The sequence below is a fragment of the Microtus oregoni genome, unplaced genomic scaffold, assembly GCF_018167655.1.
Source record: "Microtus oregoni isolate MIOR12 unplaced genomic scaffold, Mior012 000013F_ref0000133, whole genome shotgun sequence".
Classification (NCBI taxonomy): Eukaryota; Metazoa; Chordata; class Mammalia; order Rodentia; family Cricetidae; genus Microtus; species Microtus oregoni.
In genome coordinates, this window is record NW_024543072.1 from 23,972,439 (window position 1) to 23,994,335 (window position 21,897).

At 44.0% G+C, this 21,897-nt stretch overlaps 2 protein-coding genes across 2 annotated transcripts in view; one reads left to right on the forward strand and one right to left on the reverse strand.

The window, feature by feature from the left end:
* Positions 1–251: 251 nt before the first annotated feature.
* Positions 252–14,655, reverse strand: CUNH3orf49 (chromosome unknown C3orf49 homolog). Its single transcript, XM_041663045.1, has 5 exons — positions 14,531–14,655; positions 11,346–11,668; positions 5,079–5,203; positions 830–943; positions 252–449 (listed from the first exon to the last, which is right to left on the reverse strand). The coding sequence occupies exons 1-5, from the start codon at positions 14,653–14,655 to the stop codon at positions 252–254; spliced, it is 885 nt and encodes a 294-aa protein (XP_041518979.1).
* Positions 14,656–17,320: 2,665 nt separating this feature from the next.
* Positions 17,321–21,897, forward strand: part of LOC121455385 (cadherin-related family member 3-like) — a 91,333-nt gene continuing 86,756 nt past the window's right edge. Inside the window, exons 1-2 of the mRNA XM_041663046.1 lie at positions 17,321–17,383; positions 19,089–19,164. Of these exons, the coding sequence (XP_041518980.1) occupies positions 17,321–17,383; positions 19,089–19,164 (139 nt within the window). The remainder of the gene's footprint in view (positions 17,384–19,088; positions 19,165–21,897) is intronic.

The following is a 21,897-nucleotide window of genomic DNA, read 5'->3' on the forward strand; positions in this document are numbered from 1 at the left end:
CGTCTCTCTCTGTTAGTGCTTGAGAAATGTGTTTAGTAAATGTTTCCTCTCCACTCTTTAGTTCTTTAGGAGTCATTTCTTACAATACTTATTTTTGGGCATGCATGCATGATACGGATGTTTCCATGCTTGTGCAAGGGTCTGCACTTGCTGTGGCATAGGTTAGGCTCAGATGGCGGCCTCGGCTACTGCTCTGTCTTCCACCTTGTTGGAGGCAGGCTCTCTTTGCTGCCATGCTGTGTACTTGGAACTCAGAGGCAGCAGCAGGTGCATGGGCAGCATGTGCTGCTTAGCTTGTACTTCCTTGTGGTTCTCTTGGAAAGCCTTTGGAACTGCTTCGAAGACTGCAGGATCTCAGCCCCTAGGAACTCACACTGCTGAAGCTCCGCATGTCTTTGGGCCAAGAGCTTCGTGCATTTGTCAGTCACTCTTTCTATGAGGTCGTCCACCTGTGGTAAATACAAAGACATGAAACTGCTAAAAGCAAAAAACAGTTGTTTTCCCTGCGAGTGCTAAAGTAATATTCTAATTCAGCTCATAGCAAACGGAGCTTGAACAGATTTACCTCATAGGGGCTAAGCCGACCTCCTTTTCTTCTCAAGCCAGTGTGTGACTCATTTTAATGGAATTCGCTTAATATTTATTAGGCACTCCGTGTCATCCTAGGTCCCCTTTGCAGTCCCTTAGCTACTCTCAGAAGCCCCCCACTGACAGTATTTCTTAATGGTGATTGTTAATTATGCCCTGCTCCATGCTGTCTTACAGGGCAAACGGTTGAGTTAAGCCTGCTCTCTGGTGCCTCTAAAACAGAAAAGTCTTTGCCCACGACCTGCATTTGAAGCTTTCCCACTGTCAGCTCTGGGTTCTGGAGGATGTCTTCCACGCTCTGTTTCTTCTTTTTGAGTGCTGGGAAGTGTGGTCTCTTTTTTGATGAATATGGTACCTATTGTCCAAATGCAAAACGTCCATTAGGAAATGACTGTCAGTTCTATACTAGCAATCAACACTCATCCCCGGACAGTCTCGCAAAGGAGGTTGTTTGCCAGGTAACACAGGTATTTCGTATTGCCCTTGTGCCAAGAGCTCTCTGAAGAGTTCTGTAGGGTGCAAAGAAATGAGACTATTGGGCTCCGAAAGGATAGACAGTATCAGGGAAAAAAGCAGATCACTGGAAAAGACAAGCATTTGCTCTGGCTGCTGAGCACAGAGTGCGGGCTGGTGGGGGCCAGTGCACGGGGGATGCTGGCTGGTGGGGGCCAGTGCACAGAGGATGCTTGCTAATGGGGGCCAGTGCATGGGGGATGCTTGATGGTGGGGGCCAGAGAGCAGGGCCATGTTTAGTTTAGGTCCTACCCTTTGAAAAAGGTGCAGACCATCCCTGCCCTGCTAGCTTTCTCATACCTAACCTTCCCTGATCCATCAAAAGAGCCCATCTGAGGGGCTTGGCATTGTGTTTTCTCTTTTGCTGTGTAGGCCCAAGCTAGCCTAGAACTCACCCTGTACCCCAGACTGGCCTCATCAACCCAAGACCTTTGTCTCCTGAGTACACCACTACGTCATGCTAAAATCCCACTCTTTCCTCCTACCCAGCTATTTTTTTCTACTAAGCATCCGCTGTAATTGGTGGGTGCTAAGTATTCCTGTGCTTGATCAATATGACCATGGCATGGCATGTTTTGTAAACCAGGATGAATGAGGAATGGCACAGAGAAAACAGGCCTTCTATGGAGGGCACCTCTTTGCAATTCCTGTTAGTTTCCCTGAGGCATTGTGTTTCAGAAGGAAATTGGAAACCGGTGCTGGAGGGATGACTCAGTGGTTAAGAGGCTGTTCTTCCAGAGGTCCTGAGTTCAGTTCCCATCAACCATACCGCGGCTCACAACCATCTATAATGAGATCTGGTGCCCTCGTCTGGCCATCAGGCATACATGCAGCAGAATACTATACATTTAAGAAAAAAAAAAGTAAATTCTTGCCTGGCGGTGGTGGCATAGGCCTTCAATCCTAGCAGTGGAAGACAGGCAGATCTCTCTGAGTTCTAGGCCAGCCTGGTCTACAGAGCAAGTTCCAGGACAGGCTGCAAAACCTATAGAGAAATCCTGTCTTGAAATGCCCCCTCTCAAAAGAAAAAAAAAGTTGAAAACCTGCATTTTTGTTTGAAATGTCTTCTAAATTTTGGACAAGTAATTCATAATTTATACGTCATTTGGGGAGCATTGTGAGGGCTAACTAAAACCTTTCTATAGCAGTTGACAACCTCTGATAAAATGGTTTTTTGGTACGTAGGAATCCTTAATTCTCCATCTTCTCATCAGTGCCTTTTATACCCTGAGAAGACTTTGTCCTGAAATTGTGATCTTATTTTCCTGAAGTTTTAGATTGGTGCCTTTCCCAATTAGCTCTATAGCTCAACAGGAATTGGATCTATGATGTGAGAGTAGGGACTCAGATTTCACTTTTCCCATAAGTATATCCATTTGACCCACTGCCATTATACAAGATTATCCTTACCCCACACTGCTCTATGGTGTCTTGGTTTAATAATTCCATCCTCTACTGGATTATAATTTCCGTAAAAAGCAAGACCATATTCCATCAGATCTTCCCTGTCGTCCCCAAGCCCAGATGTTGCCTAGATGAGAGTTACAATAAATACCTGACAGCCCTAAAGCACAGCTCAGACTTGCTATGGTGCACTGACAGTGACAGTCAGGAGTGCTGCTTGACGGACCTTCTGCAAGGCTAGAAGTGTGTTTCTGTGCGGTTGAGTACAAAAAGACACAAGCTGCATGCGGTTAGTGAGCACTTAAGTAGGTGTGTGTGTGTGTGTGTGTGTGTATGTGGGGAAGGACTGTTGTCTGAGATAGGGTTTCTTTATGTAGCCCTGGTTATCCTGCATAGACCAGGCAAGCCTTTAACTTAGATCTGCCAACCTCTGCCTCCTAAGTGTTGAGATTAAAGGTTTGTGCCACCACCCAGCCTGAGAAACTACATATTTAATTCTATCTAACTGAAAATAGTCCAAGGTGGCTGTCACATAATATAGTTAATACACAGTATTTAAGAATGTGGTTGGGGAGGGAGGAATCTGGCTCATAGTAGAGTGCATGCTTGTTAGGTGTGAGGCCTGAAGTCAATCCCCAGAATCGTGAGGAAAGAATAGGATGGGCGAGACTCGGAATGAGAACCCTCAGCCTGTACTGGAAACCGGGCTCTCCCATGCCTTCTCACAAATCGCAAACTTCGAGTCATCCCCAAAAAATGTTTTCCCAGAATTGGGACCATTTCTGAGTAGAAAGTTGAAGCCTTTGCAGCCTATCCTGTAACTCTCTGTAGAACAGGCTGTCCTTAAACTCACAGAGATCCACCTGCCTCTGCCTCCAGCGTGCTCGGATTAAAGGCGTGCACCACCACCACCCGGCCCCCAGGGTTTTGTTTTTACAATAATCTAAACAACTTGGAAGGGAGACGCCCACAGTATCTGGGACTCAGGAAGCTGAGGAAGGGGCATTGTTGGATTCTGAGAATTTGAAATCATCCAAGGCAACAAAATGAGATCCTGTCTCAAACCATTCAAACAACAAAAACAAAACCCAGCTGGGTGTGGCGGCACACACCTTTAATCCCAGCACTCAGGGCGCAAGACTGGCAGATCTCTTAAGTTTGAGACCTGCCTGGTCTACATAGTGAGTTCAGGACCATATAGATAGACTGTCTAGAAACTGATAATAATTTTTAATAAAGAAAGTAATTCTTAATCTGAGCACCTTGGTCTCGGACACTTTTGAAGATATGGGTCAGCTAGATGGATTAGCAGGTAAGCCTGAGGACTTGAATTGGAGTCCCCAAGACCCATATGGCAAAAGGGGAGTCAACCAAGGCAAGCTGCTGTCAGGCCTACACACACACACACACACACTCATACATAATTAGCAAACAAACTAAAAGATATCTTTGGTTTAGGCTCAGGATTGCCTACAAAGTTTATTTTTATTTTTTTCAGACAGGGTTTATGCGTTGGTTTGAAGCCTGTCCTGGAACTAGCTCTTGTAGACCAGTCTGGCCTCAAACTCGCAGATTCACCTGCCTCTGCCTCCCGAGAGTGCTGGGATTAAAGTCATGTGCCACCACCGCCCAGCAAAGTTTATGTACTACAAAACCAATAAATACACCACAGGGACCTGCATATGAAATTCAGTAGGTAAGATTTTTGCTGTGCATGTCTGAGGTCCTGAATTCCATCTTGAGAGCCCAAATTTTACCAATGAAAACAAATCCAGACGTGGTGGTACACTCTCATAATCCCAGCACTGGGAAAACAGACTTGGGCAGGTGTCTGAGGCTTGGTGCCCAGGCATCCTTACCTACTCCCTGAGCTCAGATCAAGTCTCAGAGCCAAATAATCAGTTCCTGAAGTAGCATGGCTCCCACATGCACACACATGTGTAGGCGCACATGTGTGTGTATGCACACCAACAGAACAGGGCATTCCACATACAGAAAGAAAACCTCAATGCTTAAGTTTACAAATTTGAATTTTTCTAGACTGCTTTCAGCTTGTTTGCAGGTTGGACATGCTTGGGTCATCTAGCCATAATAATGTCTGATATTGTAAATGTAGCCATCTGACTTAATTCACTTTTGATTTTAGGTTAAAATTAAATAACACTAATTCAGTTGTCTGCTCACTGGCCACATTTCCCTCTCAGACCGCACACGTGACTAATAGCTGCTTTTTCTGAGGAATGCTGCCGTCTGTGCAGAGTTGCTGCAGGCAGCACCACCCTCCACGTAGCATCTGGATTGGCCAGATTCCTAGTGTGGGGCTGCAGCTTTTGAACAATTCAGTGAGTCTGCACAAAGCTCCAGACTCTAGCGTAGGCCAAGCTGTGGAATGGGCTGAAGAGTGAGTCAAAAACAGGAAGATCTGATTTGGAAAAAGCCCCTCCCCCTTGTGCCTTAGTTCCTTGGTGGAAAGACAGAAGCAGCAGAAGGTCAAAGAGAACTTGGTATTTGTCAAAACCCAGAGAAACCAGTTTACATTGGTCTTTCAGGGCTAGCTGAAGCCAGCACCTTACCTTCTGCAGACCCGGAGGAAGTGATGTCACAGATAACCGCTTGGTGGTTCTTCTGGCTCGGAGGAGCTGGTTTCCTCTGGTTACCTCTTCTGCCTCTGCTTCAACAACATCCAGCTGTATAGTTGCTTAAAGAAAAGGAGAAGGAAAGAATATGTAAGGACCGCATTGCAAACATAGTCTCCCTGAGCAAAATCATTCTGGAAAATGGCATTATGTGCTGCTATGCTGCCCGGGAAACTTTTCTCCGCGGGACTGAAAATCAAAACAGACTTGCTTTTCTGGTGTTAGGCTTCCTTCTGCACACAGCTGACTTTTGTAGTGGCGATTACCCCTTCTGGGGGCTTTACTTTGCCCTGCATGGTTTTCACTTAGGCCATGATGGGATTAGGGAAAGGGGCCTTCAACTGCGAGGGTTATATCAGTGTAATAGAGCAAACTTTACTTTGCTCTCCCAAAATCCAGCCAAGACTTAGTCGCTCACATACTGTCAAGATGCATGTCCTGCATCTAAGAGCCTTTCCTTAACATTTTTAAAGGATTTTTCTTTTTATGTTTGAGTTTTTTGTTTTTCATTTTTGTTTTTACGTTTTTTATGTTTTGCCTAAATGTATGCAAGTGTACCAAATGTGTAGTGTCTGCAGAGACCAGAGAATGGTCTTGGAATTCCTGGACGGTTGTAAGCCCCCATGGGGGTGCTAAGAACTGCCCTGCCAAGCAGCAAGTGCTGTTAACCCCTGAACCATTTCTCGTTCCAAGTAGAGGCATTCTTAATTATTTTATTCTATGACTTTAGTCTCAACTCAGTAGACATAAAAGCAAATTTAAAATGCAACTATAGGGTCAGGGAGATGACTCAGTGGGGGAGGGCACCTGCCACCAAGCCTGAGTTCAATGCCCAGGACTGACATGGTTGAAAGTGAGAACCGATTCCCACAGGTTGTCCTCTGACTTCCACATGAATGAGTGCACGCACATGCGCGCGTGCGCGCGCGCGCACACACACACACAATACAGTTGTAAAAGGTTTTAATGTGTGCAGGTGTGTATGGACATGTGCACATATAGAGGGCAGGGGGGGGTATCATATCCTCAGGGCTGCAGTTACAGGCAGTTATGAACCTGCCAACATATGTGTTGGAAACTGGATTCAGATCTGAAAGAGAGCAGCACATGCTCATAAACCATGGAGCCGTCTTCCTAGTTCTGTAATGAATAAGGGGTTGGAGAAGGGGTTCAGTGGTTAGAAACACTGACTCTTTTTTCAGAGGACCTCGGTTCAATTCCCAGAACCCACATGGCAGCTTATAACCATCTCCAATGTTAGATCTGATACCCTCTTCTGGCTTCTGCAGGTACCAGGCCCACACACAGTGTACTGACATACATCCTTGCAAAACATCCATATGCATAAAATAAAAGATATAAATGTAAAAAAAATGTAATAAAAATAATAAAGTGACACCATAGAGACTCCTAGGTTAAGACGGCCAACTAGGAACTGTCTCCTGACCTGGTGACGGAGGAGAGCTAGCCAACTAGGAACTGTCGCCATGTGACCTACCTGGTGACAGAGAGGAGAGCTAGACCATGAAACAGTCGCTGTATCCAAAAGACGAGAACATTTAAGAGGGCCACAGAAGACAACCAAAGAATGTGCTGAAAATGACTGGTAATATCATCCCAAAAAGGACTAAGCCCAGCTGGACACAGATTCCAGCTCCAGATGTCCATTGGGAATGAGGGAGGGGAAAGAGAAGTGTCATTCAAGGGCTAACCTAGGCAGCCCTGGCGAAAGGAGCTAGACCCTGCTCCTCAAGATAGGCCTGCAGCACTCACGAGCGTCAAATAGAAAGGTTTTGTGGAGACAGATTTCCTTTATCAATAAGTGGACAGTTGAGAGGAATTCTGTTTTCTCCAGTCTCTATGAGTGCAAGGACAGTGGTGAGGATTCATTGTTTAAAATGGGCTACCCCAGGGGTTCTGAGAAGAGCCTAAATTTAACTGGCCACATCCTCAAGAATTTGAGTCAGTCCTGGAAGGGCATGATGTTGACAAACTGAAAAGTGTGGCTAATCAGGCAGAGAGAAAGCTTGGCTCAGGTAGTGCCTAGGACAAGGTAGTCAATTCTGGGAGCCCTAAACCTACAATCAGTAGGCAGATCAAGTTCTGAACCCACTTATCTACCATACTCAGCATTTAAACCCAGCTTAGGATATATGAGACCTGGTCTCAAAAGTCAATAAGTAGATAATTTAAAAATCAGTGGCTGGTGATTGTAAAACAATAACAAATTTGCCAAGGAAGAAATGAAGGGAAAATCCCTTTCACAGTTGCTTCAAATGAACGAACAAACGAACAAAAAATACCAACAATAAATACTAAGAATTAAACCAAGTAAAGGATTTCTACAGCAAAAAAACATAAAACACAGAAGAATGGACTGAAAAGTTCACTGGGGTTTGTAACCCGCAGACCAGATGTTTCCATTACAATTCAATTTAATTAAGAAAAAACTTCTCACCTGGCAGTGAGGGCATACACTTTTAATCCCAGCACTCAGGAGGCAGAGGGAGGCGGACCTCTGTGAGTTCAAGGCCAGCCTGGTCTATAGAGTGAGTTCCAGGACAGCCAGGGCTAACTATACTGAGAATCCTGTCTCAACAACAACAACAAAAAAAAAAAAAAGAAAGAAAAGAAAAAGAAAAGGAAAGAAAGAAAGAAGAAAAGAGAAAGAAAGAGAAAAACCAAAAGAAAAAGAGAAAAACTCACAGATGCACCCAGCTGCTTAGGTTTAATTAATTTCAGAGGTTGTTAAGTTGACAACTAAGAATAACCATCACACAAACTTAGGAATTTTTAGATTTAATGTTCTGAAAATGCACATATTACCAAAAATTGTCTATAGATTCAACAAAATTTCTATCAAAATTCTGATAACATTCTTCAAAGGCAGAGCAAAACCATCCTAAAATTTCTATGGAAACACAAATAACCTCATGTAGCATGGCTGGGCAGAAAGAGAGAGCCGGGGTTGTGGGTCCATGGAAGACTCAGCTTCCGGGGACTGAGACACTCCCTCCCCTTCGCTCAAGGCCTTTTAAAAATTGTTCTCCAATTTACTTCTTTAGCAAGTTTATTTCCATATCCCCAAACATACTAACTAAACTTCCAAAAGGACAATGCCAAATACAAATTCTCAATTAAGGAGTATCACAGTGTGCTGCGTTTTTCCCACCTAAGATTTGCATAGGCTTTGTGCCCTTATGACTCAAGACTCACCTAAGTTAAACAGAAGGTGCTGAAGACAATGGGAAAACCAGGCTAAGTGCTGACATTTTGGAGCCGGCCAGCTGCAACCGTGTAGGAGTTCACCCTACACAGAATCATGCAAATCCTTGTCTCGGTCTACACTACAGAGCCATAGTGACAAACACAGCCTAGTACCGACGCTCAAACAGACACATACACCAATGCGGGATGAGAAATACACCCCATGACTACAGCCACCTATCATTGAACAAAGGCGTCAAAACATCCACTCAAACCCAGCAAGCCTCTTCAACAACAATAGATATCTACACCCAAAACAATGAAACCAAATCTGTAGCTCTCACCATGCACAACTGATTCTAAACAGATCAAAGATCATGTAAGATCCCAACCCCTGAGACTGCTATAGGACGACATGTGCAAAACATTTCAAGTCATTGGCATAGAGAAGGTCTTCCCAGATACAACTCCGATAGCATGAGAGACTAAGTCTGCTAAATGAGCTTGCACGAAATTAACAGTTTCTATTAAAATTAATGGGGATGGACTAGAAACTCACTTAGTAGAAGAGCAAAAATGTCAACAAAACAAAGTAAGGGAGTATTAGCTGCTTCAGGCCAAGCCAAAACACAGGCTTCTAACTAAACAATATGTGGTCAGAGTTTGGGTATCACACTTGTCTGACAGAAGACTCACAGGGCCGAGAGTCTATTGGCACCCGGGGAAGGAAGCAGAACTGAGGCTTTCAAATCTGACAGCTATTTAAGAGATATGTGAAGCTCATCTTTCAAGAGAGAGAGAGAAACATTTAAATTCTCACTTTGGTTTATATCTTTATAAAAACCGCACTCCACATCTGACTTTACAGTACTTTGAGCAGTGTCCCCAGATGTGGTGGTGTAGCCATTAAGTAGCACTCTGTAGATGGCCAGCTGTGAGGAGACACGCCCACTTAGTTCTATGCGTGGTTCTCTCCTGTGCTCTTCTGTATTCCATTGCTACTTATGTCCGCTGACTCTAAGGAGATGTAGCATAAAAATGAATCTAGACTTAGGAAGAAAGCTGTCTGTAAAATGTTTGCTTTGCAAAGGTGAGGGCTCCAGTTCAGACCCCACAGCCCTCATGAAAAAGACAGAAAAGACCAAACACGTGGATCTCTGTGGCTCTGCCACCAGCCAGCCTAGCTTGATCAGTGAGCTCCATCTCAAAACAAACAGTGGTTCATGGTACTTGAAGAGAAATCTTAGTGAAAAGATTGAGTATCCCAACCAAGATAATAACATCACATGGATGAGTAGAGATTTGGCTCTTTTGGCTGGAGATGCAGCTCACTGGTAGCGCACTTGCGGTTCTCTGTGTCCTGATGGACTTGCCCAAAAATGTAATAGGATATTTTCTTTGAGTCTGCCAACATTACATTACAGGTATGTGGGGGGGAATCATCAGCCCCCCCCCCCCAGGGATTACTGGAAGTTACTGGTTCCTGGGAGAGAGTCATTTTTTTCAAAGGTATAGGCACTAAATAAGTTATCCAAGTAAACCTCCACCTCATGAAAACAACCCTAATTAAACTCAGTGGGTCTCTCTCGTATACACACACACACACACACACACACACACAAAACCAAAGACATGAAAATAAGAAGGGAACTTGTAGGACGTGGAGAAGGGTTTTCAGCAGGAGAGAGAGAGTATAATAATGGGGTAAAAAGAAATTACCCCAAAAACATGCATTCATGAAGTTGTCAAAGAGTAAGAATATGTAAATATATTGGTGTTAAAATTATGTAAATTATAGGGCTAGAAAGATGTCTCAGTGGTGAAGAGCTCTGTCTGCCTTTCAAGGACCTGGGTTCAGTTCCCAACACGCATATGGTGGCTCACAACTATCCGTAGGTCAAATCCTGCAGGTCTGATGCTCTTTTGGCCTCTGTGGAGCTCCAAGTAAACATGTGGAACACAGACATAAGCAGGCAAAAGAAAACACCCATACTCATAAGGTTTAAAAATACATAAACGTAGACCAAGCCTCTTTTATGTCTTGCCAGTTATAAATTCCATTCTTCCAGTTCTCCGTACCCTCTCTGCTGCTGGAACTAGAATCTTAGGAGGCTCTATTACTCTTCCTCTCTAAGTAAAACAAGAATCACATCAGAGTTTGACTTTCTAATGTATGTGTATTTATGTGTGTCCACACTTATGCTTATGTGTGCATATACATTCAAAATAAAAATGAGTTTAGAAGCCAGATGGTGGTGGCTCAGGCCTTGAATCCCACCAGTCAGATCTCTGAATTCCAGGTCCACCTGAACTCCAGAGCAAGTTCTAGAACAGCCAGGTCTATGCATAGAAACCCTGCCTTGTAAAACACAAACAGAAACAAACGAACCAAGCGAGTTTAGAAGGGACTAGGCAACTTCCTAATCAGACTCAGAGGAACCTTAAAGACAATATAATCCATTTCTCTCAACTTTCATAAATATATTAAGTTGTATCCATATATGAATGAGCCAACTGAGGGGGAATCCTGTGGAGTATGGAATTTGGTTCAGCTGACATAGGAGGAGGTGGTGACCTTGTGGTTTAGACAAGCCCCTCAGAGTTGCCATGCCTAGAGGAGAAGCCTCTCTTTCTGTCACCATGACAGGATACCTGAGATAATTATCCTAAGAAGAGAGACAGTTATTTGGGTTCAGATCTTAGATTTTCAAGGGGTAACAAATAGCAAGGGTAGGTAGTGTGTAATGGTGCCAAGTCACACTTGATGATCAGGAAGTCAAAGAGGGAGACAATGAGTTCAGTTGGATCTCACATTCCCCTTGCAAGGGCATGTCTCCAATGACTTAGGGAAATCCCCACCAACCCCACTTCCTGATAACAACAGCCAAAGAGACAAGCCAGGGCAAGTGTCTTTGGGGACATTCAACAACCAAACTACGGTCCATTCTTGTTTTACTGGTCCTCTCGACTACTTAATATTAAATAGCAGTTGGTTACCATTCTGGGAGAGCTTTCTCATCCTTGGCTTGGTAAACAACCTGGGAGACTGAAGCTCCTTGACCAGTCTAGACAGCAGGCCTTGTGTGTTGGAGAGGGCGGCTTCCTTCTGTCCTGCAGAGCTCCCCCTGCCAGCACGGGCTGACTGGCTTCCACACCTGCAGGACAACACTTTCCCCAAAACAGTCTTCATTTTCTTCATCAGGTTTCTTTTCGGACTGTTTTGTGTTGCATGAAATTTCAAGTCGCTTTCACTCAATGATTCCTCTTTGGGGACCAGGACACTTTGTTTAGCTAAGTTGGTAAACACAGCTCTGTGCCATCTAAATAAAAATTTAAACAAACAGCATTAATAATATAAAACGTTTGAGGGCCAGAGACATGGTTCAGTCGGTTCAATGCAAGTGTGCAGACCTATGTTCGGATCCCTAGAACCTATATAAAATGTTTGGTGGGGGCATGGAGATGGGAAGGTCACCAGGGTTGACTCAGCAGTCAGCCTAGTGAAGCAATAACAAGTTTCAGGATACGAGAGACCTTGCCTCAAGGGCATAAGGAAAAGAACCCTAGAGGAAGACAACTGATGTCCTCCTCTGCCCTCTGTCCTGGCATACACAGGCACCCCCTGCCCAGACACACACACACCTTACGTACACCACGTACATACAACTGCTCACGTATTTTATAGCTGCTACTTCTTATTCCTTGAAGAATGTCATCTAAATGGATCCGTGCAGCGGATAACATTTCAAGCTTTTGAGCATTTGTCTCTGCTTTGTTTTGATGTTTGGTGCTGGGGGTGGAACACACAGCTTTGGAAAGCTAGACAAGTATTGTACTAGTAAGCCCTACCCTCAGCTCCAGGACGTTCATGTTTGTTAACAGAATTCTCTTATGCTAACGTTTCCTTTCTTTCCATTACTGAGTGAGACACCACATTATGGATATACCATGCTGTGTTCAACCATCCACTCTTCGAAGGACATTTGAATTGTTTCCACTTGGTGCTATTATGAAAAGAGCTATAAACTTTAGGGTATAAGCTTCTCTGGGAATGCAAATCTTCATTTCCTCAGCATGAAATTCCAGCTATAGCATGATTGCTTTGCTGCACTATATGATGGTATGTTTATATGTTATACATGTTTCTAATGTGGGTTAAAAGAAATTAATGCCCATCAAGGTGTTCTTCATAGACTACCTAATGTATCTGAGGTACCACTGCAAGGATGTTTTCATATTCCAGCAAAACATTACTCCAAAGTGGGTGCCTATCTCTCAGTGTCAGGGACAGTCACCATTGGGCGAGATTCTAGGGGGCACACGGTCACCGGAGTTCAACGGTACTAGTCTTACAGCTACACCTTTGGACTGTATGCCCTTGGGCAGTTATTAATTTTATTTTACAAGATTTTGCTTTCTCTTTTAAAAATGGGTATAATCTTACAAGAAATCTGAAAATAGAAGGAAATAATTTGTGGCTTTGGATCCTAACAAAGTCTTTAATATGTGACAAACTTTATTGGTCTGAAGATTAGACAAGGAAGCACCTTCTAGAGGTGAAAGGAAGGCAGCCTCTTGGGCTGGACTCCTCCTATCTGGAAGAAAGGCCACAGAAGGAAATAAGCACCTTCTGGGGTCATTATTCGCCCCAAGTCTTAATGATTTTGCAGAGCTGTTGCAATAAAGGGGGTCCCGAGGAAGATGCTCCCCTTTCTTACTTGCCCAAAGATAACCTGTCAACCAGAATTGACCTTCTGTGGATCCTCTGAGACTCTTAAGAGCTTCAATGTTTTAATAACTTATACTACCATAGATATGTACATAGCCACGCTCACACACAATAGCAATACAAGGAATCAACCTCTCAGGTTACAACTGCGTTGCTTTAAGCAGGCAGTAGTGACACAAATCTCTCATCTCAGCACGCAGGGGAATTAATGCAGGAGGACTGAGCACAAAGCCAGCCCCGGCTGTGACAAGACAACCAGCCTCAGAAACACAAATAAACACCCATGTCATGCTGATTTATATAACACGATTAGAGAAGGTCGCTTGTTCCAAGAAAGGAACTCCTGAGATGTCCGTACGGAAAGGAAGTTCCCTTTTTAAAGTTTCTCTGTTTGCTTTCGTTCTTGTTTGTTAGAAATGGATTTGCTTCTCCACATTATTCCTCCTTAAACCCTGATTACTTTTTTAAAATTTTAATAATTTTTATTGAGCTCTACATTTTTCTCTGCTCCTCTCCCTGCCTCTCCCCTCCTTTTCAACTCTCTCCCATGCCCCCCCTGCTCCCAATTTACTCAGGAGATCTTGTCTTTTTCTACTTCCCATATAGACTAGATCCATGTATGTCTCTCTTAGGGTCCTCATTGTTGTCTACGTTCTCTGGGATTATGATTTGTGGGCTGTAAACCCTGATTTCTTAGTGGAAGAGAACATCTCTATAATATTTTACTTTATACATGCAAGGGTAGAAGCTTGACCTGTGACACCTCAGCCCCTCAGACAAACATCTCATAGGCATTTCTCTGAGCTGTGGCTGCTGGGTCGACAGCGGAAGAGGCCCAAACACAATGGAAATTGAACTGCCAAACAGTATTTCAAAATTAAAGGGTGGCATGTTCTCAAGACTGTATTTCTTTATGGTTTTGTCACGGACAAGAACTACCAGGTCTGAGGCTGTTTTGAGGGGGGACTTGAGACTGTTCAAGGGGGAAACGGGACTAGGACACAATTCAGGAGTGGAAATTGCTTTAGCAGGGAGCAGAAAGCACTGATTGTGGATGAATACAAAAAGAATTAATATATTTCCACAATTGCCCATTCACTGGTGTGGGGATGTGAGAAAACTAAAATACTGATACTGGAAAAGTATCATTTTAAGTACCAACTTAATACTGACATTAATCGCATATGACACATTAAAACTCAAATTTGGGTGGAAAATAAAGCCCTTTCCTTGTTGAAATTGAGGCTTTTAAAAATGAAAAAAAAAAAAAAAAGACTTGGACAGCACTATACCCTGGCCCAAGGCAGAGCTTCCTCCGTCCTGGAACACATAGTCTAGATTTTTAAATTATGTTTAAAAGGAGACTCCACCTTCTGCAGTCTCATAAGAAGTCTTGCTTAATGAAAATCCCCAAAAGTACCGACGGGGAAGGAAACGAGCCTTTGTTACTTACCTTTCTACCCTCTTCCCTTTGAACGAGCCAGTTTTCCGTTTGGTCTGCTGAATTCTTCGGTACTGGCCAATCTTCCCATAGGCAAGCTTTAGGGGTTCAGGAGAGAACAGCCGAGGGTGCTCCATCCTGTCTGTTTCCCCTGGAATAACCGTTTGGGTCTCTTTAGCTCCTGAGCTAAGAACTAAACAAAATCATCATCCCGTGACAGAGAGCACTGCCTAACTTTTGGATGTTGGGTTCATACTACCTAGGAAGAATTTGGAGTCTCCTCCTCCTTCTCGTCCATGTGTGATACTAGCTGTGTTTTACTTCAGGGGCTTCTAATGATGCAAGGGAGAGGAGCGTGGGGAATTCCACGGGACCCTGTGAAATGCCGCACAGAGAAGGCACATTCAGAGCAAGAAAGCCACAGGATAATTCATCATCATACTTAGAGAATGTGAGTTCCATAAGGGAGGAAGAGACACGGGATCTTGAACTTCTCTGTCAAACCGGCGTCCCAGGGGACGCTCACCAAGAGGCAAGCTGTTCTTTGGCTGCCTCGGTGGCCACAGAAGAGGCTGTTTCGTTACATCTTGAGTTTCTGCCGAAGACTTTTAAAGCACAAGGCTAAAAAATGTTCGGTACCTGGACCACTTGCACGTTATTTCTGCGTTTATTTTATGGCTAAGAGCAAATTATACCTAGGTGAGAATTTGACCACGAGATGGCAGCAGCCACAAGGATATAAGTTTCATCTCAGCCCTCTGAGTTACTGAGTTCAGCAGGACTGGATGGTTGAAAGGGAGCCTCTGGAAAACTGATGAAAAACTACATAATTTACTGTTTCCTGTGTTTGTAGCCACCGGTAATTTATATTACACAAAGTGCATAGAATTTAGTTGGGGGTCTTGTTCAAATGCCGATTTCAATGCAGTACCTTTGAGATGGGACCCAATACAGAAATCTCACAGATTCTCAGGTGGTGGCGATAACTTTGGTACATGGGATTTTGTATGTTTGAATATCTTGGAGAAGAGCTTTTGCTGGAACAAGAGACTGGGAGTATGAGTTGGGGCTGAGTACATGCTTAACACCCCTGAGACTCTGGGTTCAAAACTCACACAAATAAATAAATAAGAGGAATAAACTGTGTAACATTGAGGTGCTAACATGGAGTTTTCAGGTGGTCCACTTGGACTCCTGCTCCAGCCTGGTGGCATGGCCTGAGTCAAGCCACTTCACCTGTTTGTGTTTATTTTCTCATCTTTCGTGTGGGAATGCTGCTGGTGCCATAGCTTTATGGTGAGATTCAAGTGATGCAGACACTCTGCTGTAGCAAGAAATGGACCTTAGGGAACATGCTGGACATCTCAGGATGCAAGTGACCCCTGGCCCACACTGTAGGGGCCCACACTACACTGAGATGCTTTGGTGCATGGGCTGGAGCCCGTTCCACGTTTGGTTTTCCTCTAGGTGAAACTTGTCGGTATTGAATGAATTGATACGTAAGTGAACAATTTCTTCAGCCAGGAGTTTTCATATAGTGATGGGTATTGCATCTTAATTCTGTGGATTCAGTCAAACATGTGGTTGGCCATTGCTGATTTTCTTTACTTCAGGAAGAGAGAGGTATTGTACTCATGTGAGTGAGTGTTGTGTTCGTGTTTGCACATGCCTCTCCATGTGCCTGCATGAACTAGGCCGGGACATTTGAAGCTTTCACATCCCGTAGGTCACAGAACAATCCTGAAGTATATAATCTGGCTACAAAAAAATGTCCAGGGAAGAAGAACCAGGACACACACAGATGCCAGTGTTGAACTCGGACTGGATTTAAATCCTCCTTTTATACCTAATAAGCTGTGGGACCTTAGGAAATGGGAGAAAAAAACTCCCCGAGCCTCAGTTTTCTCGTGTTTAAAATAGGGAATAATCAGCAACACCTCCCACCAGGGTGGAGTCTGTCTTTCAGTTCTCAACAAATATTTGAATGCCTAATGGTTGCTAGGCACTGATATGGACATCAGGGACACTGCCCTGCATAGCAACCCCCACCCCCCAACACACACACACAATCTGAACTATCTTAAAGTGCTATTGGAGAGCGGGACAACAAACACATGAAAAAAAAAATCATTTCAGCTATGCTATGGAGAAATATGCCATGGAGAAATAAAAAGGGATATTAGGATAAAATGGCAAGGGAGAGGGGCCACACTGGGTGGAAACACGGGGAAAGTCTCTCTGGTGGGGTCAGTGTGTGATGACCTTTATGTTCCAGACAGACAAAAACAGACGCAAGGTGTGTATGTGATAAACGGAAGAAATAATCTGGGCCATACCAGCTAAGGACTACACATCAATTTAAAGTTGTCTTGGCTCGATCTTCAGAGCAAGGGGAAGGAAAGTTAGCAGGGATTATAAGGAACTAGTCATTCATATGTATTTGGGGCAATTGGATCGAGCCTGGAAAGAAATTACTTAGAATTTTTGCTAAGATTTACAGTTCTTGAAGAAAAAGCTTACACTCTAGGTGTGTTTACAAATAAATTATTTCAGGACCTAATAAAGGCTGCTACATAAAACTAGAAAGCCGCCACAGAAAAAGTTACCAAGGGATCAAGGAAAGCCTCTTTGAGAGGGGATATTTGAGATGAGATATTCCATGGGACAAACTATGCTAAGCCTTGGGAGAAGCATTTAAAGAATAAATAACCGCTTAAGCAAGAACTGGGAGGTGAACTAGGCACGTGAGAGCAGAAAGATCAGTCTGGTAGGAATACAGGGGCGAGGGAGCACATTGCGCCTATGTCTTACTGCTCAAAAGATGCCCTGGAGCTGGAAGGCTGCACCTGTGGAAAAGGCATGCAGGTAATTAGTTCAGGGACCCCAGGTGGTGATGGTCCGTCGACAGGTGTACAAATTCAGAGAATGTTTAGGAAGTGTAATGAGCTGGATGTGGGTCTGGGGGTGCAGGTTCCTAGTGGCTTGGGGGGTTACAATAAGAACACAGGGGTTTGAGGCTATAATTAGAGTCAGTCATAAAGGACTAAGGCTCACACCTGGAAGAACAGAATTATAGTAGTTTCACTATGGAGTGTTCATCAGAGATAGAGACAGAAGTACGAATCCTAGCTTCCCCATAAATCTAGTTTTCTTTTCCATAGCCCTCACAGTGCTTGGCTTGGCACCACCTCATGTGAGCATTTCCTGGTCATTTGTAGGTGTCCTTCTGAAAACCAATGAGTCTTCTACAGCAGGTCAAAGTCTGGTTCAAACACAGCATCCCTTGCTCTCACCATTATCCTTCTGTTGAACACACATGAGATTGCATAATCCTATTTCAGTAACCATGGTAACGGTTGACTCCTATAGAGATAGCAATTGATTGCAATCTCTAAATCAGAGATTGCTAACACGACTCCCTGCAGGAGCCTGGAATGGATTTGTGAGAAGCAACGGGGTGTGACAGGGAGGGGTGGGAACTCTGGCAAACTGTAAAGTACTGGGACAATCAAATGTTACCGAACCACAAATTTTTGAGCTCTCTGAGTATAAAATTATAATCCACAGCCCATAGTTAGCTTGGAGGGCACGACTTGCTGCCGTTTCCAGGTATTTTTGTGTTAACACTCCAAGGAGCCAGGTCTTTACCATCGGTATGCTTAGATCTGGTCTTCCTACCACTGAGGTTTCACAACTTGAACTTCATGACATTCAGACGGCTCTTGGCCACTTCCCGGCTGTTTTGGCATTTTCTCTCTAATCTGGTCCACTCAGCAACTCACAAACACTCCGCAAATCCTGTAAACTGAGATTTCTAGCTTTTGGTTTTAAGCCTGGGTATAATGAACACACCAAGCAGGACAGGACGATGCAGGGCAGTGTCACTAGTAAATGAAATGCTTTTGAATCTTCATAAGCCAAGTGAACTCATTTCCTGAAAAGCCCCCACTAATACTAACCACCTCCATTTTCACGCCCCAACCCCAAACACCCCATCTCCACCCAAGTCCTTTTGCTGGAACTTTAGAGCTAAGCAGATAGGGTGTCACTTTACAGAGAAGTGTGTACCTGGTGCCTAGAGACGGTGACCTCAGAAGGTGACTGATTCCACACCAACAATATGAACACCTTAGCAGTCGGCCAGCAAGGGCTGGAGCGCAGTGTCTGAAGCTGCTGGAGCCCTCCAGTCAACCATGCTTTCTTCCCATTTCCTCTTCCTGTTGCTTACTGCCTCAGGTGAGTGTTTCGGACTCTGGATACCTACGCCTGACAGTTGGATTGTCTTCCACTGGGCTCCCTTTGTATTCATTCTAGCTAGCACTTTCTTAGGGTTGGTGTTTTGAATTCCAGAGCTCCCTGGTTGTGCCTCATTGGATAATCTACCTTCTTATCAAAATATTTTCATATGTACAGTTTATAAGTGGGAATAGGGCAAGTTCTCTGGGAGACAATGACCATCTCTGCCAGTATCTGAAGTCTGGAACCTCAGAGGCAAACTTCCATGGAAGCCTTACACATAAAACCTCACAGTGATAAAAAGATATATGTGGTAATATATCTTCAATAATAGCAAGAACTAGGGGAAACAGTATCAGTAGACAACCAAAATGACTGGTCCTATGTTCGTGACGTGGTGTCAGAGCAAGGTACTCTGGTACATAGGCAAAATGGTTTAGAAATATGAATTCAAGAATGTCTCTTTTAAATGTCCATCTAATTCATAATGAGGTAGACAGAGAAAGTACTAGAAATACATATACTAAGAATTTAGCAGGGACTATTTTTGAGGCTCCAGGTAGAAACGGAAGTGTTGGAAAATTGGGGATGAAAAATAGGTGATTTAAATTTTACTTTATTTTATATATTTTCCTATTTGATTAACATGAGTTTTATTTTGCATGAAAAAAGACATGTGTCATGCCTTAGAAATACTTTAAATTATTGACTCATGTTGAAGTGATGTTTAAGTACTTTGGATCATGTAAAATTACCTTAAAATAATTATCTTAAAATAATTAAGAACCTTCAACAACGTGGTTCCTAGAAAACATTAAATTGCATTTTGAATAGACTTTGAATCATTATGGAATGGACAGACTACAGTCCAATGCTGTGGACAACCTTACTTCAGTTTCAGTGCCCTTTATACATGGGTGTCACAAAGAAAGCAGTCATCCAAGGAAGCTGTTTAAGTTCACAGAAACATGGTTAGAAACATATGTGAGTAAACGCCAGTAAGCACATACTAAGTATTGTCAGAGCATCCCTTTCCCAGAACTTTCTAAGGACTTTTAATCCTAGAAGGGCTCTACATAAATTTTTCTTATTTGATTTTTTTTTTTGTTATTGTTGAGAAAGGGTCTCACTGAGTGACCCTGGTAAGTCTGGACTTTGTTAGGTAGGGTGGTTTTGAATTTATTGAAATCCTCCTGCCTCTGCTTCCTGAGTGCTGGATTAAAAGTATGAACCTGTTGACTGATGCTGACCTATGATGCTGACCTATGCTTTTCATTTCTTTTTTTTTGTTTGTTTGTTTGTTTGTTTTTTTTTTTTTTGAGACAGGGTTTCTCTGTAGCTTTGGTGCCCGTCCCGGAACTAGCTCTTGTAGACAAGGCTGGCCTCGAACTCTCAGAGATCCGCCTGCCTCTGCCTCCCAAGTGCTGGGATTAAAGGTGTGCGCCACCACCGCCTGGCCTGACCTATGCTTTTCTGATTTGTTTTCCTGTGAAACCAAATTCTTGATTTTTGGCACAAAATACATTGAAGAAAAAGTTGAAAACCAGTGGATTCCTCACGACAGTGGCCAGCGAGGCATTACTAGATACAGAAACAAGCAACTAGCGACATGGCCCAACCTGCAGAATTGAACTGTAAAATCTGATCCAATTACATGACACACGGTGACAAGCTTTCAGGTGTGTTCAATGCCATATAAAATCTACGTAATTAGTGAGGGAGAACCACTTCTTTGACTGTGTCAGACATCCGGTTAGCAAGTATTTCCTGAGTGTATACCGTGGGCAGACCCTCTTCTTGGGCCTGGGCATCCAGCACAGGGCAAACACGTAACTGCCTCTCATTCTTGAAGCTTGTATTTGAGGAGGAACTGTAAGAGACAGTGCCCACAGTGTGAACACATCACTATTTGTGCAGAGAAGATCTCAGGCACGGTGGCTCTTTGCCAGCGACGTGAAGCAGGTAGATGAGCTGTAGACATCCTTGAAGGATGCATTTTGGATTTCCTCGGCACACAAGAGGAGCAAGGAAGACCGTGTGGCTGGAACAGAGTGAGCGGAGCCAGGGGAATCAAACGTGAGATCAGACAAAGCAAGGCCTACCCTGGGGATTTAACATTTTTATTTCATTCTTGGTTGCATGTACGCGTGTTTGCCTGCACTATTGTAGGTCAGAGGGTAACCTCTGATGTTGGATCTGCCTTCTGCCTTGTCTGAGGCAGAGTTTCTTTGCTGTGTGCTGCTTCATTTACCACGCTGCCTGGACCACTAGCTTCTGTGTTTTCCTGCTTCTGCCTCTCACCTCACATTAGGAATGCCAGCATTATAGACGGGAGCGCACACAGCTGGCTTTAAGTAGATTCTAGGGAACAGAACTCACATCTTGATGTTTGGGCAGTGAGTGCTTAATTCACTGAGCCGTCTATCCCTGCCACCCAAGCTTTAAGGGCCAGCAGATGAACCTGACTTTTTTTGTTCCATGATGGCCGACTCTCAGAAAGGTAGTGCCGTTGCCTGACGTGGACTTTAGCACATTGCCGTCTCTGCTCTGGGGAACTGTCATGTAAATTACACAAATTAATATTTTCTGACATAATATAAATAATGCCTGCATTCAGTTTCTTTTGTTGCTGTACTAGTTTGTCAAACATCATACGTTGGTGGTTGGATGTCTGGCATGTCTCACAGAGCAATAGTGAAACATTCACAGAGTTGTGCTCCTGCAGGGGGCGCCAAGATAGGTCCACTTCCTTGCCGTTCCTGGCCTCTAGAAGCTGTCCACACATCATCTCTGTTATCAAAGCCATCAGTGACTCATCTTTCCCACTGTTCACATTTTTTTGCTCTCTTTTGCTTTCCTCTTACACTTTAAGGTGGGATGGGCCCACGCGAATAATCCATGACAACTTCTTCTCTAAGAATGTTAGCTTACTCACGACTTCAAGGTCTGTTGCACCGTGAGAGTGTGCTATATGTTGTGCGGACTAGGACCTAGGTATTTGCTAGGGCAAAGGGGCCGTTCGGTCACAAGTTCCAAATGTTACTAAATCATCACTCCCCCCCCCCCCCCCCCCCCCCCCCCCCCCCCCCCCGCCTCCCGCCACCCCACCTCCCACTGTCAGCATTCACACGCCTCTAGGGCGT